Source organism: Cupressus sempervirens, chromosome 1 (assembly GCF_028749045.1).
Source record: "Cupressus sempervirens isolate cs-2001-9-10 chromosome 1, ASM2874904v1, whole genome shotgun sequence".
Taxonomy (NCBI): Eukaryota; Viridiplantae; Streptophyta; class Pinopsida; order Cupressales; family Cupressaceae; genus Cupressus; species Cupressus sempervirens.
In genome coordinates this window covers 71,999,296-72,023,831 of record NC_143118.1, presented here as the reverse complement: position 1 = coordinate 72,023,831, position 24,536 = coordinate 71,999,296, and the positions used below count along the sequence as shown (strand labels likewise).

At 36.3% G+C, this 24,536-nt stretch overlaps 1 protein-coding gene across 4 annotated transcripts in view; it reads left to right on the top strand.

The window, feature by feature from the left end:
• The first annotated feature begins 491 nt into the window (after positions 1 to 491).
• The window catches only part of LOC149576204 (uncharacterized), a 50,978-nt gene continuing 26,933 nt past the window's right edge, over positions 492 to 24,536 (top strand). For 2 of the 4 annotated variants that reach the window (XR_016361412.1, XM_089816647.1), the window contains exon 1: positions 591 to 2,447. Coding sequence is in view for 3 of the 4 variants with exons in the window: in XM_089816647.1 (XP_089672773.1) it covers positions 713 to 2,425 (1,713 nt within the window). In the remaining variant the exon portion in view is untranslated. Of the gene's footprint in view, positions 2,448 to 12,276; positions 12,642 to 24,536 lie in introns of those variants that run through there. The other 2 variants (XM_089816643.1, XM_089816640.1) reach the window with 2 other exon arrangements.

Sequence of the window (24,536 nt, the reverse complement as noted above, 5' to 3'; positions counted from 1 at the left end):
GACCATAAACCCAACCTTTAACACTAAACCCTAACCCTAATCATAATAATAAATCTAAACCAAACTCCAACCTTAATGCTAACCCTAACTATTATATAAATTGTAACGCTAAATGCTAACCCCAATCGAATTACTTTATTTAATGTGTCATGTGCACTAGATTGCTATAAGATAATATGTACTCTATATTACAATACATCAAAATGTATAAATGTATTTAATTTTTCATCATTTAACTTTAGTAAAAATAAAAATTTAAAAATTAACACCATGAAACATCTCAACATATTTTAAATTAAAAAAAAAAAATATTAACTACTAAATATTGAAAATAATTATTTTAAAATCTAAGAGCAGACGTAGAATAACCAGTTCCATTTAGCTAGTGGCCACCGAACCATAAAATCTAAATCGCACCATAAATAAACGCCTATCTCCATTTAGGGCTGAGTCCGTGTTTAACTATCCAATCGGAATCGATGTTTTGAATCACAGTTGGAATAATATCGAATGACAAAAGCGTCGAATAGGTAGGCTCGTTTAAACATAAGGGTCACAAAACAAAGAATTCTTTGCCGTTCGAACGTTCACCAATCCTGATAAACATATAAGAAATCAAGCTTAGAGCATCATATTACGAGACAATGGTCCACTAGTTATCAGGGGAAGAAATAAGTTGGATTTCAATTAAGCCTCAGTTTAAAAGGACAAAATGGCTCTTAAAATTCCAGCTGAGTGTAAGCTAATCACTTTGTATCATTTCTTAAAGGCTATTCGATGCAAACCCACTGGACACCCCGTAGACTCAATGGGGTTTTCAGGGCTAAAAACATTGGTACCATCAGTAGCATCTATGCATTATTATTTACCTGGTACCCACAATCGTTCCCCCAATATTCATTTATCTGCATTTTCAACTAATGCTGCAATCCAGCCGTTCGGAGCGGGTAACCTCGGTAAAACTCAGGAGGGAGAAAGCAACGTGGCAGTCTTGTCTGATTTGGATGAGGTGTGCAGGATAATATCTGAAAATTCGGATCCAAGTAAGGACATGGAGGCTGCCCTAGAAAAATGCGGTGTTCAGATGTCAACAGAACTAGTTGACAAAATTCTGGAGAGGTTTCGGTTTCAGGAAAAAATTGCCTTCAGGTTTTTCACATGGGCTAGTCACCAAAATGGCTACAGGCATGAATCCCATACATTTAATGAGATGATTGATATACTTTCTAGTACTAAATACAAGTCGAAGCAGTTTGCAATTATTTGTGACTTGTTAAAACTAATGAAGAGAAGCAGTAGTCCTAGGTTACCCCTTGAGGCATTTGCCAAGGTTCTGAGGGATTATACAGAAAAACATATTATAACTCTCAGAAAATTTGCACATAAGAAGAAGGGAAAGATCATGGCCAATCCAGATGTCAATGCATTGAACATGCTTCTGGATGCGCTTTGCAAGTGCTATTTAGTTTCTGAAGCTCAAGCCTTGTTTGATAAGTTGAGGGTCAAATTTAAACCAGATGACAAGACTTTTTCTGTTCTTTTCTATGGATGGTGCACTGTTCGGAAACCGTATAAGGCTATGGAGATTTTGAACGAAATGATTGATGTGGGTTGTAATCCTGATAATTTCACTTACAATACTTTGCTTGATGCATTATGTAAGGATGGGCATGTGGGAGAGGCCTTGAAATTTTTAAGTTTTATGAAAACAAAAGGTTGCGCCCAGTCTGTACCTACTGCAAAGACTTACAGCATCCTGATTGTTGCATATAGCCAGTTAGGAAGAATAGAGGAAGCCTCGGGACTTCTTGGTGAGATGAGAGATAGTGGATGCCTTCTCGATGTCCCGACTTACACTGATATAATTGAAGGATTTTGCAGTGCAGGCAAACTTGAGGAAGCTTTTAAGCTTTTAGATGAAATGAGAGACAAAGGATATCCTCCCGACATTGTCACTTATAATTGCTTTATGAAAGTTCTGTGCAACCTTAAAAATGTAAATGAGGCCCTCAGACTTTTTGATAGAATAACAGATGTAGGTTGCCTGCCAAGTATTCATACATACAATATGTTGATAAAAATGTTCTGTGAGATGGGTCAACTGCATATGGCCTTCGACATATTCCATGATATGAATAAACCAGGGGTTTCTTCGCCTGATGCATTCACGTACTGTACTATGATCAAAGGGCTCCTTGAAAATGGCAGGATAGAAGAGGCCTGCTCATGTTTGAAGGAAGCTGCACAGAAGAATTTGAGACTTCCATACCATGCCTATGATAACTTCATGATGGAGCTTTCAAAAACCGGCGACCTAGGAAGGATCCAGTGGCTTTCAGGTTATATGAGACAATTTTATCATCATAGACAGTCGAGGCGTTTTCATATGGTTCAAAGATGGAGGAAAAAAGAGGGCAAAAGATGACCTTTCACGTCCACTTTAAAAAGTACGTTGAAAGAATATCAATGTACATCCATCTATTTTTCCTTTTCCTGCCTGTCTGCCAGCAATTCCATGTGAAAATACAACTCTATCTTGAGAACTTAGATATCTTGTTATGTAAACTACATTTGTGTTTGTGATTTTCTTTTGTCTTTTCAATGCTTCAAGTAACATGTCCCCCAAGGGGCAGTACCACACAACATGGTTATCCTTTTGGCTTAAATGCCAGGTCTAAGGGTGCTCTATTACTAGAGTTGGGAGGGTGGACAGGTGCAAGCACGCAGACCTTTACTGACTATAATACTTGTGAGGGAGTGTGAAATATGGGGAGCCACTATGCCTGTGATAAGTAGTGATTGGATTAACTACACACATAATTATGCAGCATGCTAATATACTATGGTCTCTTATGGGTGGTGGACCATTTTTCACTGTTTTTGATAAAAGAATTCTCTTACTTATTCATTGATTATAATTTTTATAAAGCCCTCCTTTTTTATGGATTCTTTGTACCAAAGGGGTACTTAAGTGCTATGCAATCCTATAGTTGTCTTCAAAATGGCAGCCATTCGTAGACAACAAGCTTGTAGGATTTACTGATTCCAAAGAAATGAAAACTTAAGGTTGAAATCTCTCTGTGACTTCCTAGCACTTGAATTATACAAGATATATCAACTCTTTAATTTGATGTTTCCACTTACTTGTTGGAACACATTAGTAATATGCATCATATTCATTTCCACAAGATATTGTCAATATTGCCCTTAATCATAGCCAGTTTTACCTCATGTTCTAGAATAAAGTTTATATATCTTGTATGACTGATGTGTAGACTATAGAAGTAGGAGATCCTGTGTTCATCGGCCAGTTTGCCTTGTGTCCTAGAATCAAGTTAAAATTTATTGTATCACTGATATGTAAACCAGAGAAGCAGGAGATCCTGTGGTAATGGGCTCTCATGACATTGTAACGCGTGCATCCTTTTCATAAAAAACAATCTAGCATTAAATGCACATGTGATCAAGGTGTTACAGGCCTTGAACAGTTAGAAACAGTTAGCAAAGAGAAGAAGGAGTTGTACATTTCAAATTAGTAGTTCAAACAGATTTATTCTTGATAGGAGAGCCAATTGTTTTATGGAGGATATAAAGATGAAGCTGAAGTAATAATCCAATCAACGAAAATTGACTTATTTATCAGACTTCATGATTTTCCATATACAACTTTATAAAAAACATTCTACTGTTGACCATGGCATCACCCTGAGGCACATTATTTTAAAAACATGGGAGAGAAGGGATGAGGTTTTTTGCTGCTTTGTTGACTTTAAAAAGGCTTTTGACACTGTCCCTAGGGACAAGGTTTGGAGCAAGATGGAAGAATTGGGTATCCCTACAAATCTCAGAGTGGCTGTTCATAGGATGTATGAAGAAGTAAGAGTTAAAATCAGAACTTCAGAAGGCATTTCAGAGTGTTTTAGGAGTGATATTGGAGTCAAGCAGGGCTGCCCGCTTTCACCAACTCAGTTCGGTATATACATTGACAAACTTGAAGAATGGTTAGACATGCAAAATGGTGAGGGTATCCAATTAGGTGAGTTTGTGATAAGGCTGCTCCTATATGCCGATGATCTCATTTTGGTTGCCAAATCTGCCTGTGGTTTGCAAGAACATTTACTTTCGCTCGACCACTTTTCCAAAATGGTTGGGATGCAGGTTAATATCAGTAAGACTAAAGTTGCGATCTTTTCTAAAAGCTAAAGTTGCGATCTTTTCTAAAAGCAAAAAACAACATCAGCATAAATTCTATTTTGAGAGCAACGTTGTCGAGGAGGTAGCGGAGTATAAATACCTTGGGATTGACTTGAACAAAAATCTAGGTTGGGAAGGTTGTAGAAAGAAACAGGTTTTGGGAGGATGGAAGGTACTTTATGCTCTGCAAAATAGGTGTCATGATGGAAAACCAATCAAACTTTGTTTGGGCTTCTTGTGCTACTGCTTGTTCTATATGCCTGTGAAATATGGGCCAGCAGCATTTCAGTCTTACAATGGAGACAAATCAAGATGATCCAAAAACTCTGGATTACAAACAAGTTTAAAATCAAAAGCACGGTTCCATATGATTTCATGCTTTGTGAAGTGGGAGCTATACCTATTGAGGCTCATGCTATGGACCACCTCAGTAGCTATCTGAAAAAAATTGAAAAGATGGATGCAAGTAGATGGCCTAAAGTGGTCTTTGATGATATTTTGTATAAACCTAAAAAGACTTGGATGCAGCAAAACATCAAGTGGATGAGAAAATGGGATATCCATTTCAACACGTCTCGCCAACAGTAAAGAAATAAAAGTACTTGTTATGGAGAAATTCCATAAGAGAAATTGGGGAAAGGGGCTAGGTAGGAAAAAAGAGTTACTACATTAGCGAGTTCAACACCACATGTGATCGACGCCAAAAGGAGTATATAGAGGCCAACATATATTGGAGAGCTAAGACTCTTATTGCACAACTAAGGACCAACTCTCATCAACTTCGATGTGAGACCATGTTAATGTTTGGTAGCTTTAGTTGAATAAACTAGTGATATATATATATATATCAGTGTGAGATATAATATGTATATTAAATATATGAGATATTTATTTGTCATTATATTAATTAAATTCTAATGAATAGACATGTATGTTTATCCATACTTCATCCTATATTAAAGAGATGGCTGCCATTTGGAAAGCATAAACAAAATGCCAATGCAACTACATTTGCAGTGATCTCCAGAAAATTAACATGGTATCAGAGCCAACTGCCAATATAACAAAGAACATAACATTTGTCCTTTGCTAATGGGAAACTCTATGAATATTGAATGTTTCACTAACAAGGATATATGAACTTAGATATAATTTCTATTGTGTTGTGTTGAAGACAATCAAAATATTTCACCAATGATGGCTTGGAAAGAAGCTCGTTGATTGAGGATTGAGGTCCAATGTTTGCTATAACAAGGTCGCTTTGCCCATCTGTGGCACTTTTCTCCTCACAGGACCAATCTAGTGATGTCGAGTTGGACAGTTCCTTGATTTGGCTTAGGTTCTGACTTGGCCAAACTCATGTTGGATCATCGAGAACAGTCATGGGACTCAATCGAATCTGTAATAATTGTGAATGAGCAATGCTAGGCTGCGTGGGAAGATTAAAGTATCACAATGGATGGGCGAGTTGGGCCTGATCAAATGCTAAGAAGGGTGAATTGGGGTGAGAGAAGATCAACTTGACTTCAAAATTGGGAGTAGCCAAGTTGGACTCAACTTTTTCTTGAAGCTTCTTGTTTCCCACGAAGGATTTGATAATGTGGGGTCCTTGTGTGCAGGCTGGGGAGAAGTGTATGAACTATGACTTGTCCCAGAAGTGCTTGGAGGATTGGCATCAGGTTGTCTTCTTGGAACAATGAAAATCCAATTTGGAGGAGACTGGGCATTGTCTTTGGATCGATAGTGTTGACTCAGGGTTGGAACATGAATGAAATAATAAATGTATAGCAGAATGGAGACCAATCAAATAATATAGAATGAGATATTTAAGCGGTTGCAAACTATATTATAAATAATGTGGAGATCGATGGAAAGATGACATCAACATTGATGTGGCACATAAATATGCATCAACGTGGCACATAAATAGTACATCATGGAAGATGGATCATGCTAATTACATTTGATGAATTAGAGCCCCACTTATTAGCTTAACCCAATTACTAAGGGAATAGAGGAGAGTGCAGATCCAGATTCAACTATATACATGGAGGGTAGTGCATGAAGCTATATCACTAGGTAAGCAAGCCTAATCATGCACGAAAAGGGTCATGTCTTGGGTTATATAATATTGGCTGGCCATACATAATGAGGTAAGTTAGGGTAAGGTATATCTAATCTCCCTTACATTATTACATTATTGAAGTATATGTATAAATACACACACACATAGAATAATAAATCAAAGGTACTAGTAAGGTATGAACTAATATAAAGACTTGGGAATCAAGGTAAGATTCTATTAGTCTATTGTAATTATGAAATAATATTAATAGCATATTTTTTGTTGTATAACTGAATAGTTATATAATTAAATGAGTTTCCAAAATCCTAACATTGAGTTAAAAATGGAATTAGTCCCATTCATTATCATAAATAATTATTGAAGGTGATTTTCTATTAGAGTTATTTTCCTTGACTTTTCCTTTGAGAAGGTTCTTGTAGGAAAAGTGAGATTGATTGAGATTTAAAGGGAGCTTGACATTTTATTAGATGCAACCTTGAAAGAGAGGGAGTAGATAGAGGATATGGTTCTATCACTAAATGTCAAAGTTCAGTGATCTTAGATGTATTGACTCAGAGGGAGTAGAGCACGTTGAGAAGGATTCTCCATTGATCAATAAATTGTAACAGCTAAGAGGACTGTGATTTATGAATATTGTTCATAATTATATGGGGCTATCCCTGTGTACATCATGAGGAAGTGATGACTTCCAAATAATTATCACTTGTATTTGTAGAAGTTATTGTTAGGTGACAATCTCACAATAACTTCATTCAAATGTCAAATGAGTTTTGACGATCTTACAATAACTTCATTCAAATGTCAAATGAGTTGACATTTGCCAAATAAGTTGGCATTCAATAAACTGGGAAGTCAAATGAGTTGACATTCCAGAAACCAGTTTTTACCTTGAGGTAATATGTTATTCATATTGTGTATGAATCTTGTTTATCCTCCTTAGATAAGAGGGAGTGTTAATGTTTGCTAGCTTTAGTTGAATAAACTATAGTGCATACATACATACATACATACTTACATATATAATTGTGAGATATAATATATATTAATATATTAAATATATGAGATATTTATTTGGCATTAAATTAATTAAATTCTAATGAATAGACATGTCCACAATGCAACTACATTTGTAGTGATCTTTGGAAAAATAATAGACTAGATGATGGAAGAGACCAAAAAAGCTCTAGGAAGAGAGAATCAACTCGTTTTCCAATTTTGGGAAGGTGGAAACTGAACAACACTTCATTTTGGAATGTGAGGCATACAAGGACAGCAAGGTCAAATTCGCAGATATCCTATTCGATAACTCCTGGCACAACTTATTCAACAAGGAGAACATTGAGAAGTTTGGTGGACTCATCGTCATCCTACACAAAAAGCAAACTGAATTAACAAAGTTGGTGTAGTGGGAAAGGTGTCCCATAGGCTATGTTCAGCCTTGTGAATGTTAAAATCTCATCTACCTATCTAACGCATCAATTAAAGGATTGATGGTGATAAGAAGGGTATATTGGAGAAACAAAATGATCCACAATGTTTAGAAGTGTTACTCATTCATTTACAAGTTCAGTACAAACAATTAGCAAAGAGAAGTAGGAGTTGTACATTTCAAATTAGTACTTCAAATAATTAGATTTACTCTTGATGGAAGGGCCAGTTGCTTTGTGGAGGATATAAAGATGAAGCTGAAGTAATAATCGAATCAAGGAAAATTGACTTATTTACGAGACTTCATGATTTTCCATGTAGCAACTTCATAAAGCATCAATTAAAGGATTGATCGTGATAAGCAGCGTATAGTGGAGAAACAAAGTGATCCACTATGTTTACAAGTATTACTCATTCATTTACAAGTTCAGGGTTTTACTTGGAGAAGACAATCTTGATATTAATAACATCAATATAACGATCTCCAACAACAGATGGCAATATCAAACAATAAGACTATAAGCATACATTAAACAATCCCATGTAGATCAAATGCTCTTTTGATTACATCAAAGCCAGTGTGAAGCATCCTTATATATGTATATCGAAGCTCCATACCACAATGTATCATATTAAGTATCACTATAAATAATCCAAGGATCACTGACTGCATTGCATAAGTATGGTATGCTTAACAAACAACACTTTTATATATCGAATGTGACCATTATAGGTTGCATTTAACATCAAGTGATTCATATCAAGATCATCCATAACTACTTAACAAGAGGGTTTTGAGATCGGAATGATGTTTCCATCAAAGATATATTAAACAACAATCCTTATTGGTTTGAATTGGCAAATCATGTATGATATTCATATCATCAATACAGCTTACAGATTCGGTTATCACATTAAGTAATGTTTGCATCAATTAAGTAAAGATATACATAGCAATCAATCATCAAGTAGACAAACATAGTATCATTATCCCTGCCAAGAAGTATACGTCAAACGATATTTACTATTCATTGAGGTTATATCAAACATAATGACAAGTAGGAGATATTTTCCACAGTAAGTCAAATTGTGATATTGCTACCAAGATTCAACCGTGTAGTTTTTGAGTCAAACTCATTGATCCATGTTTCATGAGTAGTGGTTCACAAGAACCCATCTTTAATGGGAATGAATGGAACATTTAGCACTCATTGCATCTAGGTGATGTTCACTAAGGTGAAGCAAAGGAGGCTTGCTGATGGTTTTGCAAATGGGGCTGCAAGCAAGGTGGGCTAAAACTTGGAGGAAACTTGATGGTTAAGTGTGCTTGAGTTGGAGTAGTACTCGGATGGGTGATCTCCTAGGAAGTTCTGGTGCTTTACCTTTGTGAGCATCACCTAGATGCAATGAGTGTCAGACTTGCAAGTCTCATTGGCATGAAGTTTGTAAATTGGTGTTGTCATTGATTGGCAATCGGTCAAGGAAGATGAAGATGTTACAAGGTAACACTGCCATTTGTAGAAGAATGAACTGGTATACAGGCGTATGGTAATACAACCTTAGCCACCACTGGCAAGCAAGCATGAAGGTTAGTTGATCATCCATCATCTGTGAGGTGAGTCATCATGGATGTGACAAGATGCAAGGTCAGTCAGAGTTGACATGATAAGAGCAAAGGTCAAACTACATATAGGATCATAGATGGATTGACAGGGCTACTAGTCTAGACCCTATGAGTAGGGGTCATGGATTTTGTGTGAACAGCTTAGGCATGAATTTCAAATTTGAAAATGAGCAGGATTTTGTTTGGATAATTGTGCCCTAACAATACAGAGTGCATAAAGGCTCTCAGACATCATTTGAGAAGCAAAGTGGTGTTGCAGCCAAGAGAGTATTGGCATTGTTGTTCGAAGTGCAAGCTAGTGAAGAACACAATTGTAGAGGATAGTGTAACACAGAGGTGAGACTGTATGGGTGACGAGGTAAGCTGAGGAAAGAGGAGGATCAAAGCATCTTCAAGGATATGGAATAGAGATCTATAGGGCAAGACAGTGCCATTTAAAGATCACAAACTTAGATTGCTTTCTCATCATTGCATCTATTTGTAGCTCTTAACATGGCAAGCTTTAGCATTAAGCTTTTGTGAATTCTCTAACAAGGTGTCTCTTGGAAAGAGATTTGTAAATCCTCTAACTAGGTAGCTTTCACAGGCTTTTGCAACCCTAACAAGTTATATACATTCCTAACAAGATGTGCTTCTGGAAGAAACAATTGTAGCTCTTATCTGAGCAACCCTTTACATGCATTATAAGGGCTAGTGGGTATATTACTCCCACCATGGCTTTTATCCTCTCATCAAGGGTTTCCATGTACAAAATAACTGTTTCATTTGATGTATGCATTGGCATGTGAGTGTGTATGCTTTTATTTATCTGCTTTTGTTACTGCATTGCTGATAAGACAGCTGTTGTTAGAAATATATTTAGTGTTAACACCGATAACCAGTAGAATGATTCACCCCCCCTTCTCAGTATTGGTTGGGACCAACAATGAGTGCAAAGTGTTCCATTCCATGAGTTTGACTCAAAAATCTACACAGTTGAATCCTGATAGCAATATCAGAATTTAACTTACTGTGGAAAATATCTCCTACTTATCAATTGATGAGCTTGAGGGGCTTTCTAATGAATGATTTGTAAGGCACAACACTTGCTGAAGGTTTATAAATGTGGTTGCAAGCAACTTGGGCCTAAACTTGGAGGAAACTTTGTGGTTAAGTTTTGGGATGGGTGACCTCCTGGGATGTTTTGGTGCTTCACCTCTAGGAGCATAACCTAGATGCAATGAGTGATAAGTGTTCATACATTCTTACAATAGATGGGAACTTGTGAACCACTGCTCATGAGACATGGGTCAATGAGTTTGACTCAAAAACTACACAGTTGAATCCTGATAGGCAATAGCAATATGACAAACATAATGAGTCAATGTAGGGCCCATTTGCCGTTGCACCAAAAGCCATGACTGTTAGTGAACATGGAACACCACATAATTAACCACCTGTGGGCAGGGGAGCGCGTCGCATCACCCAACAATCTCCCCCTCGACGCGCATACCAGGTGCTTACGTGGGTCGGGAAGGCACCGAGGAGATTTGAACCTATGACCAAGCCAAAACCAGGCTCTGATACCAATTGTAGGGCCCATTTGCCGTTGCACCGTTGCACCAAAAGTCATGACTGTTAGTGAACATGGAACACCACATAATTAACCACCTGTGGGCAGGGGAGCGCGTCGCATCACCCAACAGTCAAGAGATACAATTAAGAGAGGCAACTGTTCATCCTTATGGCATATTAAAGGGACATTGATGCCAATTCAAAATCATTCATTCAGTTTATTATTCAAGGATCGTTCATTCAGCTCGGCAGATTCATGTGGAGCTAATCTACTAGCAGGTAGAAGCTCAGATCGAATATTCATAAAGAAGTCAATCAGAGACAGTGATCCAATATTGCATAAGCATTAAGATATATATATGAAATAGGGATAGCCTAAAATCAGATCATCACCATTACAAATACCATATCAGACAAGCAATCAGAGTGAGTTGATCAGCAGGAGTATAATTAGCATATATTACAAAGATGATATTGGGAACAGCATATACTCTCTGATCTCTAACAAATACCATCGCATATGTGCCAAGTAATATCAGGAACAGCTATTGGTATATATTTCTGATCAGAATCGATAAGATTGCACTCATATTAAGAAGATCAGAAATAGGTAATACCAATTTCGTTTACTCTTGAATCCTCAATCAATATATCATATTGATAATATTCATTATTATTCAACGCTTGATAAGAGAGGATATTATATACTTCAAAGTCTCATTCATTATTATTCAACACTTGACAAGAGCGGATACTATATAGTTCAAAGTCTCATATGCATTCTTGATCAATATATTCCTTGTTATTGCATATTGAAAGATACCTAGATCGATATAATTTTCACAACTAGACCGATCTTCTTGTTTAAGGCAATTGCATAAGGGTAATTATTGCCAATCAAGATAACTTCCATCTTTTGTTATTCTTAGCACTTGCAATAAGTGTGTTGTTACTATCCAAATAATTTGGATATCAAGTTTTAATAGAAACAGGTCTCCTGCAACTGAAAATAAAAGAAATTAGTCCTAAATCCTAAGGGATGTTATGAGGAGACGTTATACACATCTAATGGTTTTTCAGTGAAGCACATGTTCAAAAGATGATTATGTTATAATATATTTTGATGTGAAATATTAGATGGTTTACAAGAGTTAATTGCAGATACAATTAAAGTTACCATGTAAAACATTAGCTTGTGCATCTTGTTTAATTTGTCCATTGGAAAACAGAGGAAAGGAAGACTGATTTTATATTTTTAATTTTTATGTAGTTACACAATCTATATATTGTCTTAATCTGTATGATATTGCCCTTCTGAGCTATATTGAAGCTCTTTATTATCTGCATAGAGGTTTTTTTCACAGCTAAACTGGACTTTTGGTGGCTGTAGCATTCCATTCGAAGTTGCATGGTCACGGATATAGATACTGTTGGAGATACAGCTTTGGGAGATATCTTTCTCCCATATCTGAGATTGTTGTTGTCATGGCATGTTGCTGTTCCTCCTATTCTGCTGATGTTGCTGCAATTCAGACTTCCAGTCATCTCATGCATTCCACAGACGTTTGAAGACACTGAAGAGTCAACATTATAATGTGTCATCTTCTTGATATTGGCAGGCTTTCCAAGTGTCCGACAAACTTCATTATCTGGGAAAATGAAGTCTTGACTCTTCCTTGCCTAGTCTAATATATATGTAAAATAGGAAACAATATGGTGGTTGGATGTTCTGGGCTGGTTAAAGTTTCTTTGTTGGTTGGATATTCTGTGCTGATAGCATCTGAGTATAATCTTTGTTTGCAGATACATTTTTCAGAGGAACATTTTATCATTGGTTCAGTTTGATATACTTCTAAACATTTATTTAGCAAACTTCAGACAATTATTTATTAATAAAATGATATTTTGTGGCTCACCCTCGGGTTGGAGGGTATTCCCAGGGTATTTCTGTGTCTTTGTGTTCATTATTTATTTAGTTTTCTGTATATATTAATTCTGGTGTAAAAAATTAACATGGTATTAGAAGCTAAGTCACAGCTTCCTGGTTGTCCACCGATATTTTCCCTCCAGCTACTGCTGGATCTGGGTAAGAGTGGAGTGATTCTAGCAGGTTGAACATGAAAGGTGCAGTTATTTGGCTAGTGTTGTTTGGATGGGTTCTGGTCATGGGACGGGCTGTGAAAGTAAGATGATAGGGATCGGTGTGGGGATGGATTTATTTGTGTCAAATGTATACTTATTCGTCTACAGAAGAAGAGGTTCAATAACTACACTATGTGGTTCTAGATTTGGTGATAAAATATCTCTCTTGATAACAAAATCCTCCAATGGTACCCTTCATGGCTGTAGGGCAAGTCAGACAATGATGTTGGGTATTGTGAGGCAAGAAGAGGATGGGTTTGTGTTATTGGATTTTGAAGAGCATCAAAATTGGAAAATTGGGAAATGTGAGATTTTTTGGAAAATAATACTTTCAGGTTTGAATGGATAATGTGAGTGGAGACTGTCCTGGAGTTGACTCACATCCTTTGCTTTTTCTGTTGGTATCTCATCATAGATGTGGATCTGCATGGCAGACTGTGAGAGTCATTGCATGTGTTGGATCTCTTTGTTGGGTGTGATGAACATTATATTACACCTACTTCTGTTCTGAATGTTGTGCTCCCTTGTTCGGGGGCTCCACAGTGGTAGGGCTGGATTGAACATTTGTGTACTGTGGTCAAGAAGACATTGTTCATTGCAGCCCCTTATAGAGAGAGAATGACAAAGAGATGAATTATTCTACCACCATGAAGTGGAGTGGTCGACGGTGGCACCTGGGCGGGAAATTTGCTTCTCTACGACACTTTAAGATTGAAGTTGGTCTCTAATTAAAAGAGTTTCAAGTGTAATAATGCAATGATAAGTGAAGTGAAAGGAATTGATGCACTAGAAGCTGGACAAATTTGTAGATAAGTCCCATTATCAATCTAATTTTGTGATTGTTTGTAGAGTTTATATTTTAAATTGAAATATTTTTATATGTCTGTGGATAGATCTGTAATGAGATTATGTGAATTATTATAACCCAAAGAAGTATAAAAGATTACAGCTGTCATAGATCAATAATTATCACTGTGAAGGAATGAGATGATTTGCAATTGTTATTGTTCATATAATTTGATGTTTTGCTCAAATATTCTAATGGAAGATACTTTCTATGATTATGTTTGATGTTTTAATATTTATTGCCCAGACTTTGTAATGTTTACATCTGGAAATTTTATGCGTGCAGAGACACAACAGTGGTATAATTCCAAGCTTATTGAGCTGACATTATTTAAGGAAACCTTGGCAGAGTCAAGAGTCTCACCACATTGAGCAGATGAATGATTGTACATTTTTGAAAAAAGGCTATGAAACAAGAAAATAGTGGCTTTTTCAACATTTGATACTGAACAAAGATTTTGTGGAAGATTGGTGGCTATGTTCCTACTACTCACAGAATTGATTGAACTCTGTAATATCTTTTTTTTTTCCAGACGAGAAGGACCTCCATGCTAATGTAGGTTGTTTGTTTAAGTTTCATATATCCCGGAGGTCTACCAATCTAACCCTGTTTGAGAAGATTTTGCATTTGAGTCATTGTATGGCTGTGTAGGGTTTCTGGACTTCACAAGATGTAATGTTCACTGCTGGCTGGCTTAAGGATCTATTGGCAGTGGGTTATCTTCAGACAAGATTGTTGTCATTAGAACTGTATAGGCAAGGTGCTATAGTGTTCCATGGAAATCACAAGGGGTCTGTGCCTCTGAAGCTTTCATCAGTGCATCTCAGTGTTGAGGAAGCATGTGCAGTGAATTTTGAGATCAAAAATCTGATCACTTTGAGGAAGTTGTATGGCACGATAGTGCTTATCATCTATTGCAGTGGACTTGTGAATCGTACTGTTCTCGGGTGGAAGAATGGTGGGGGCATGTGCAGTGGTGGGTAATAGTGGTATCCCACTGTAGGAGTCCCATTGGAAGCACCCTGAGGGTCAAGAGGCTCCTCAGGATATGGACATATTTCCTGATGATACCTCTAACATTCAGAGGGAGGCTGATGTATCATTCAAGTCTACTAATTCAGTTGATGTATCTAGAGATTTTGCTTGATGTTGTGGAGAATGATGCCCTTGCTAAGAGGGAGTCTTAGTACCAGTTGCTCCTTTTATGTGCTAAAACACAATTTCTTTTTATGATGGAGAAATATGAGGTGAAAGCCCTTGAAGCAATGTTCTTTAATACATATTTTTTTAAGATGGAGAATATGAGGTGAAAGCCCTTGAGAGATGTTGTTTTTCCACATGGCAGTAGCCATGGTGGATGCCATGTTGAGAGATTCCATGATATAACCTTGAGTAATTCCATGATATGCATTTGTGTATATGCTTTCTTTCCACACTTGGGAGTAGCCATGTTCGACATCATGCTGAAAGGTTCCATGACGACATCACATTGAGTGACTCTGTGATGTGATCTTTTAAATATGTTTCTTTCTACACATGGGTTAGCCACAGTGGATGCCATGTTGAGCGATTTCACAACATTTTCATGTTGAGAGATTCTATGATAAAAATCTTTTCCACAAATGGGTGTAGCCATTGTGGGTGTCATGTTGAGAGATTCCATAACATGGATTTCTGGAAAGATACCTCCCTAGCTAAGAGGGAGTGTTGGAAATATAGTATCGGGAGATATCTTTCTACCATAGCTAAGATTGTTGTCTTCATGTTATGTTGTTGTTCCTCCTATTCTGTTGATGTCGCTTCAATTCAAATTGCCAACCATCTCATTTTAGCGGTAGTGGTTATTTTTAATATTTAAAGGCATTCAAAGTGTTATGATAGATGTTTGAAGATATGAAGAGTCAACATTATTATGTTTCAACTCTTCATTGTCTGGGACAGTAAAGAGTTACTGGATATTTTTAATATTTAAAGGCATTCAAAGTGTTATGATAGATGTTTGAAGATATGAAGAGTCAACATTATTATGTTTCAACTCTTCATTGTCTGGGACAGTAAAGAGTCAGAAATTGAACAGTCTGACACTCCCTTGCCTAGTCTAATATTTGAGTAAAAGAGGAAATGATATGGTAGTTGGAGGTTCTGTGCTGGTTAAATTTTCTTTGTTGGTTGGATATTCTATGCTGATAGCCTAGGAGTATAATCTTTGTCTGCAGATACATTTTTTATTGGAACACTTTGTCTCAGTTTGATATAGTTTTAGACATTTGTTTAGTAGACTTTAGGCAAATTAATTGTTAAAAATTTCCACAATCCATGATATTCTGTTTATGCTTCTGGGTGAGATTGTGTGTGAGTTTATCAGCATCAACGTTTCGGATCATACTCAATGATCCATCATCAACATTTAGGCAATTCATTATTAATAAAGTGATATTTCATGGCTAGGTTTTTCACCCGCGAGTTGGAGGGTTTTCCCAAGGGATTTTTGTATCTTTATGTTCATTATTTATTAATTTTCCTGTATATCTTATTTCTTGTGTAAAAATTAATAGATGTGATATTAGATAGAGATACTGTCATTTTTGAAGCCACTTCAATATGGATATGGCTGGATACAACATTTATCTAAACTCATGTACACATTAACACAATTTTCTAAGTTAGAGGAAATTTCCATTACTTAAAAGAAACATAGACACAAACAATTATAAGTTTATTTAACAATAAACAATAAGCAAAAATAGTAAAGTTGCATTGGAAGATGACCCAAAAATGGGTCGCTGAAATATAAAAATATTTCACACGTCTTCGTCTTTTGGTGTAGGTTTTGTTATACCAAAATATAAGAAAAATTGCATGATTGAATTTTTTATAATTGAGGAGTGTTCATGTCAAGTTTTTAAAAAATAAAATCACACAGTATCCAACTTAGTTGGAAAATCAAGGTTATTTAGGCATGTGTGGGTATGGTATTCAGTGTGTATCCACATGGTATCAGATATGGGGATTATTGTGACCTTTTCGAATGTCACCCCATTTGAAATAGGAACCCCCTCTTTTTTCTCTTGGCTTTGTCTTTTTGGCTTTTGTTCTTGGCTAACAAAGAGACAAAAGGGTATTGTTGTATTACTTTGCCAAGTTTTATCTATTCCTTACAATTTCTTACATGGAGAGATTTTCCAACAGGGCCATTTTTTCATCATGGGTAAATTTTTCAACACTTTAGATCTTTAAAGGAGAAAGTTTTTCCAGCACAATCTTTTTTTCCATGGAAGAGAAATTTTCTTAGACTAAATGATTTTTGCATACTTAAAGGAGAAATTTTCCAGCACAACAATTTTTTCTTCATGGAAAAGAATTTTCCAACATTTCACCATTTCTGCATCTTTGAAGGAAAAAACTTTCAGCACGACCATTTTTAATTCCATGGCCAAGAGTTTTTTTAACACTATGTTCAAAATGCACTCAAGTGCATAAGGGAAGTCTAGGTGGACTTTCTTGTTTTGAAGGATTTTCCTGCACTTTCTTCAATTTGCACCTGATCGTAGTTTTGGGTTTTAGGTGGACTTTTCTCGTTTTGGAAGATTTTCTTTCATTCCATGGAATATGTGATTGAGTGCAGTTTTGGGCTTTAGGTGGACTTCTGTTGTTTTGAAGAATTTTCCTTCGTTTCATGGAATCTTTAGTGTATTTGTTTCAACAATCTTCAAACTTAGCCATTTTTTTGTGTTTTGTATGCCTTTCTACTTTTGGTTATTTCAAGGGTGTCTCCAAACTTGACAATTTTTTGATTGATTGTCTCAGTTGTCACTTGCTCATTCTTCTAGATATAGAATTGGATTCCTATTGGTTTGAGTTTTATTCCACTACATGCAGAATCAAATACTTAATGTTTCAAGGAGAAACACCTCAATTTTCTCTTGATATAAGGTCATCTCTCATGCTAAGCTTGCAAAGTAAGATCATGAAATGACTTCAAGGTTCCTTCTTAACTGTGGACTTCACTCAGTTTTATGATGTGATATGTTGGTTATCACAAAGGGACTTATGCTATTCATCCAATGGAGATCAACTTTTGCACTTTTAAAGATTTTGCTTCAAAATGTGCAATGAAAATATAGCTTCTGACTTATCCAATTTTTCCACTTCAACTCCAACTTAAACTTATAACTTCTAAGCCTACTTCTAATTGCGAATCCAAGGAATCATGGATGACTTGGACTGTATTGGATGCAATCTCACCAATAGCTTTACCCACTTAGTGCAAGCTTCTAGGAAGCACTCAAATGGTTTTCAAATCAATATCTCCTCTTCAATCCCATCAAATGGATGCAAACTAAAGACTAAATATCAATTGAAGTTAGGTGCATTTAATCATCGGCTCACCATACAAGGCACCTTTACCATCAGCAAGATGCTAGTGGCTCAGATATGTTCAAGTCAAACAAGTAAACATCCATGACAACTTTCATTTGACTAAACTAATTCAACATGAAAACAAATCTACTCCAAGTGAAAGATTGAGGAAACCATGCAACACTCCAAAGCAATAACAAGTAATTCACCATGAAGAACCAATAATGAACTATCCATTATTATGAAAGCATTGTAGCAACAATTTCATCAAGTCTCTCCCTTAGCCATCCTACTCTGCTCTAGTTCTCTAATCTCGCCTCCTAAACTAATCCATTACAAATGAGAAGGCCTTGGCGTTTTATAGTAGTTCCATATCAACGAAGGGCCAACATCAATTCAAGGTAAAAGCATGAGATTTCTTCCAGCTAACCCTAATTAGGGCTGCCAAATTTACAACCAATTACATGAAGGCAACAGTTCATGGACCACTAAGAAAATTACAATGATTCTTCCAACCAATGAGAAAATACGACACTTGGCATGTTGTGATTAACTATGCTTGAAATTGAAATTTTCTAATTGAAGGAGACAAACAATTGCCACATCATGATCCTTCTATTAGAAAGTGAAGTCCACCAAGATAACTAAGAGGGGGTGGGGGGGTGAATCAGTTATGCAATTAAAAAAACTCTCAATGTCCTTATTAATTCTGAAACATGTAAACAATGGATGCAACAACAATAGAAAGATAACCATGCACAGTAACACCAAATTTGTTAACTAGGGAAAACCTTGGTGGGAATGATGCCCACAAGATATGTACTAATATAAAAGTTTACTATTAGAGGATAGACCTTGTTAGGAGTCAATGAAATACAATCTATACATATGAGTCTCTATTAGGAGACTTTGAATCCTTGTTAGGAGATTCTAACCCTGCTAGGAGTTATACTAACTCTATTAGGAGTTGAAAGAAAGTCAATTGAACCCACTGTCCAAACAACTTTTGTACTATCCTCATTGTGCAACTGTCCAACCAGTAACTTGTCTTGCAAAATATAGTTCCTTTTCAGCTCATTGTGCCTCAACTACACCAAACTCTTCTCTAATCTTCACAACATCGCATACCAAGCTCACACAATAGATATTGCAAAGATATGACTGCATACCATACTTTACCACAAGGAAATGACCTTTCCTTTATACCAAGTTCTAAAACAAATTATCGAGTCGACCTTGAGGCTTTCCCAATTTACAATAATAATATAGGACCAACTTAAAGTATTGCAGTACAAGTTTCATTACAATATTACATCTTTTCACAATTACAAGTAATCTGTTGGCTTACAGTCTTCATAACGTTCCATGTGATGAACATCTGATTATGCATGTTTAACCAAGCCATCTTCATCATGTCTTCAACCTCTGTCTCAGCTTGCTCGTCTATATTTTATCTCTATTAGGAGATAAAATCTAAACAACAATACCAGCTTTTTAGAAATGCTATTTGAAAGTTGCCTTCACTAAAATCTACATAACTTTGTTTAGTCTTCATGTTTCTATACGTGCTCTTAACTGTAGTACGTAGACATACTCTAGAACGTAATCCCAAGTGTGCATAAGCTGATCTTCAATCCTCGAACCATTACAAACCAATCTCTCTTTGTTGTTCTGCCAATCCTCACAGAATAACCAGTATAGTGACATCAATGACAAACACTATCATGAATGCATCACATGAGCTCTAAATAATGTCTCCAACAATACTAATATACTCTCCCATAGGAATACCATCAACATTCATGCTAACACTTTATCCTCTACCTGATGTCTTGGCTTGAGAAGATGTTTGTTAAAATTGCAAACATTTCTCAGCATTTGAGATTTTTTTCATCCTTTGCAATTTCCTCATGGAATTTACTTGGATCACTTGCATCTTTGTGGACCTATGATCAAAATATAGTTTAGGAAGATGCAAAGGATGTTGGCACAAGTAGAAATGGGAAAATATCGAAATCTATTTTTTCGGTATTTTCTATGTTTTAGTACTTTGCATTTTTGGAGGCCTTTGGGGCATTTCTGGGCTTTGGCGATGCCAATAAGGTGTAGCGCTTCGCTTAAACTTTGGAGCACCAAATTTAGAACTTTTGAAGAGCTTTCCAGAAAATTCGACGGTTCGTGATCTCGAGCTACAAGTAAAAAGTTATGACTTCTACAAGTAGACATAATTTTAATATAGATTTTCATAGTTTTAGTAGTTTTTAGAGTTTTTTTTGTAATTAAAGAACTTGTGGACTTTTCATTTTCATTTCCAAGGGGTAGTGGTGACCCTTGGGATCCATTAAACTTTGTATAATCTCTATTTCCAAATTCAATGGATTACTTTTAGGCTTGCAGAAATCTATTGTATTTTAACTGTTTTCAACTAATCACAATACCTCAGGTTCTACACCAGGTATTGTAGTCCAAATTCTTAATTCGGATCAACTTGTAAACTTGATCTTTCTTGATTCTCCTTGAATATGTCCTCATGTTGTTGGATCTTCTGTGCTTTCCTCAATTTGCTCTTGATTTCAATCTGACTTTGCGGGTTAATAGCTTGAACATGAATCTTTCCTTCTCACTTGAGTCCTCGGGCTTGAACCATCTTCCTATAGTATCCACTTGAAGTTTTGAGGCCTTGATCATCACCTTGCCCTCTAGCTTCTCCTTCTTGAATTCTCCTTGCAAAACAAAGGAGAAAAGCATTAAGTTTGTGAAAATAGAATCAAATCAATAATAAACAAAACTCATCTGACTTAACGTTAAAATTCATTTCTCTCATAACTCTCTAATTTGCTCATTTGATTTGTCTTTCATTTTACAAGGAAAAAAGGCTAAAAGGAAAGAGGGAAATTCCAAGTTGGGAGGATCGATGTGGTGGAAATCCTTAGTTCAGAGGATTTCCACCAAACATGATTTTGCCTTTCTCCATAATTATTTTAAAGTTTTCTCTCGTTATTATTCTCTCCCTAAGTGGCATCCCCCATCTTCAACCCTTGCTTAGAATTTGAAAAAAAGGAGTGGTGGAATTCTTGAGATTGGAGGATTCCCTTGGTGGAAATCCTTAGCTCAAAGGATTTCCACCGTTGGGAATCCTTAGCTTTAAGGATCTACACCTATTTTACTGAGCACTTCACTTCCTTCCATCCTTCTAAAACTTCATCATTTTACACCTATTTCGCTCCAACACACATCCTTTTACCCTAAACATTTGCTTGGAATCCATTTTGATGCAAGGTGAAAAATGGGGAAATTTTAGGTTTGAGAGGATTAAGGGTGGTGAGAATCCTAAGCTTGGAGGATTTCCACAAGTGAAAATCCTAAACTTTTAAGGATTTCCACCAAATACAGTTTTCTCAAAACTTACCCCATTTCAACATTCCTTGGTGATTTCTAGTTCTATTTTTTACTCATAATGTTTCCTTTATGCCATAAATTAAATTTTGAATGCCTTAGAGGGTAGTGAAAATGCTTAGCTCAGAGCATTTCCACTAGTGGAAATCCTAATCTTTTATGATTTCCACTAAATTCAATTTTTCCACATAGACTCTCAAAACTTGTCATTTCGCAACCTTATGCTAATTCATTCACTAATTTTTTGTTTTCTATGCCTTAGCATGATTTTGCATCAATTTTGAGTTGATGAGGAGAAGGGTGGAAATCCTTAGTTAAAAGGATTTCCACCGAACATGAATGTAACAGTTATCCTTAAGAAAATCATTATTTTCTTTCTCTTCGTCGTTTTTACATTGCATTGATCAGTTTGCTATCATAATGAGGATTCCTCATAGTACTTGCACATCACCTTATCCTAAGGGGAAATCTTGAGATTTTCGGGAGAAATGATGGTGGGAATCCTAAGCTCAAAGGATTTCCACCAAACTTTTGACTTTTCTCAAAATCCTTCTCCCTTCTCCCAAGCATGTAAACTCTTATCACTTGACTAGAAGTCTATCCTTCCACTAGGACTTAGGCTACAAAAATCCCTCAAAAGGTCATCAAAACCCTCACACAATCCCGAGACAAATATTACTTTCCACCAAGCCAAAATTGCTCAAACTCGCCCTTAGACTTGGAGATTCGAAAATGTTGCCAACTAAAACCACCCATGATGAAGACTCATACTCATAGTTGGAAAACTCAAACTCAACAACAACTTGCCAAGCCTCTTAAAAGTTTAATTGGGAAGAAGTCAACCATTTAAAAAAAAAACCTCAAGAACCTTAAAAAATTGCTAAAATTTAATTCAAAATACATTTTTTTGCAAATTTCAATGAGAAGATGCATCTAATGAGTTAATTAAAGAGAACACAAAAGAAACAAGCAGAGTTTAGATATATATAAATGCATAGTGGGTACAAAATCACATTCTCATGAGGCATGTTGATGGCGAGAAGCAAAATTGTTGAAAAAAAAACTATTGTTGAAACAAAGAATGTTTTTGCCTATATCGCTGGAACTCACGTACGAACGAGTTTTTAGTGAAAAATTGTGATTTTTTAGGAAAAAACTCGCCAATTACTCTGCAATTCAATTTGACAAGTTTTTGAGGCTGACAAATTTATGGAATCTATGATTTTTTCTGAGAAAAACTCGCCCAGCAAAGAAACTCGGCGATTTGTATCTAATCACAGATTGAACTGTGATTTTTCCAACTATGCTCATACTTGCTAAAGAAAAAAGAGGGGTCCCCATTTGCAATGGAGAGACAATATGCTATGTGGAGAGTGGCGACCCTTTTGTGGACCTTGCATGAGTGCACTACCAGATTCTCCATCATAAACAACATCATTATTTTGGGGGATTTTAATGCACGGACCCAAAGACTTTTAGACCCCCCTCCACGACTGTGGGTTGGATTCCATCTGTTCGGTTGAATCAAGTTTGGGCACCATGGGTCTACAACATTTTTTAGAGGGAAAATTCTCTCCAGATATTATCCTCTTCAAATGTGTGCCCATGAGTTGAGAGATGTTGATGAAGATAAACAACAAAAGGGGAAATCTTGGAAAATAAAAGGAAAAGCGCGACAAGTGAATTTAAAGCATTGAGGAGGAAGCTGTAGAGTTTTGAAGAAAGAAAAAGAGAGTTGTTGGAGAGAAAAAATATCTTCATAGAGAGATGAATTTGTGAAGAGTTGAAGAATCAAAGAAAGAGGCATGAGAATGTTAGAGAGGATTTTTTTGAAGAGGGAGAAGTTCTAGGGAGAGAAAATATGAAAGAATTTTTTTGTGATACTTATGCTGATTATTTCATTTTGCAGGAGGAAGAACTCCAATCTCGCATGATCAAGGGCAACATTCAAGTTCCATACTCCAGTTGCAGTGTTGAAGAGGCCCAAGTTTCAAGTGACCTAGTTCAAGGCATTCAAGGTTTAGGACTTCAAAAGATCAAAGTTCAATCCAAAAATCCAAGAGCACGGCCAAGGGAAGTTCTATGTGAAAAAATTTCAGAATGACGTAATCATCAACGAAGGATTCCAAATTATAAATTGCCAAGCAAGTACATGGAAGTTGAAAAGGAGCATTCAAAGTTGGATGTGGCTTACAAAATGATGTAGTTGGAAGAGACCCAAGCCTACATGACACCCAACATGTTGACATGGTACCTAGTTATCTCCACTAGCTAGTCAAAGATCCCCAAGTCAAAAATATTGCATTGAAGGAAGGGAATCAAGAATAATCTATTTAAGGAAGACAATGCATTTAATGCATGGTGTGCATTCATGTCGCCTCACTTTCTTGCTGAATGAACATGTGTTGTGAACATTTATTACCCCACTAAGGAAGTGGTTTTCTCTTTACTAGGTCATGTGGATTAATTGTAGATTCTTTCTTCTTGCCCTAACCCTAACTAGGGCCAAGGTGGCAAAATCTAGGCCATTGGTTATTGGTTTGATTTGGGCCACTGTTTGTAACTGTGGACCTATATAAAGGTCTCATTTCTCATTTCTCATTTGTAAGACAATGCATTTAATTGGTAGTGGGCATTCATGTCGCCTCACTTTCTTGCTGAATGGATATTTGTTGTGAACACTTATTACCCCACTAAGGAAGTGGTTTTCTCTTTATTAGGCTATGTGGACATGTGCATTAATTGAAATTGTAGATTCTTTCTTCTTGCCCTATCCCTAATTAGGGTTGAGGTGGCAAAATCTAGGCCATTGGTTAGTATTTTGATCCGGGCCACTCTTTGTAATTGTGGACCTATATAAAGGTCTCATTTCTCATTTGTAAGTAGTGGAATCTTGGGATCGTTGC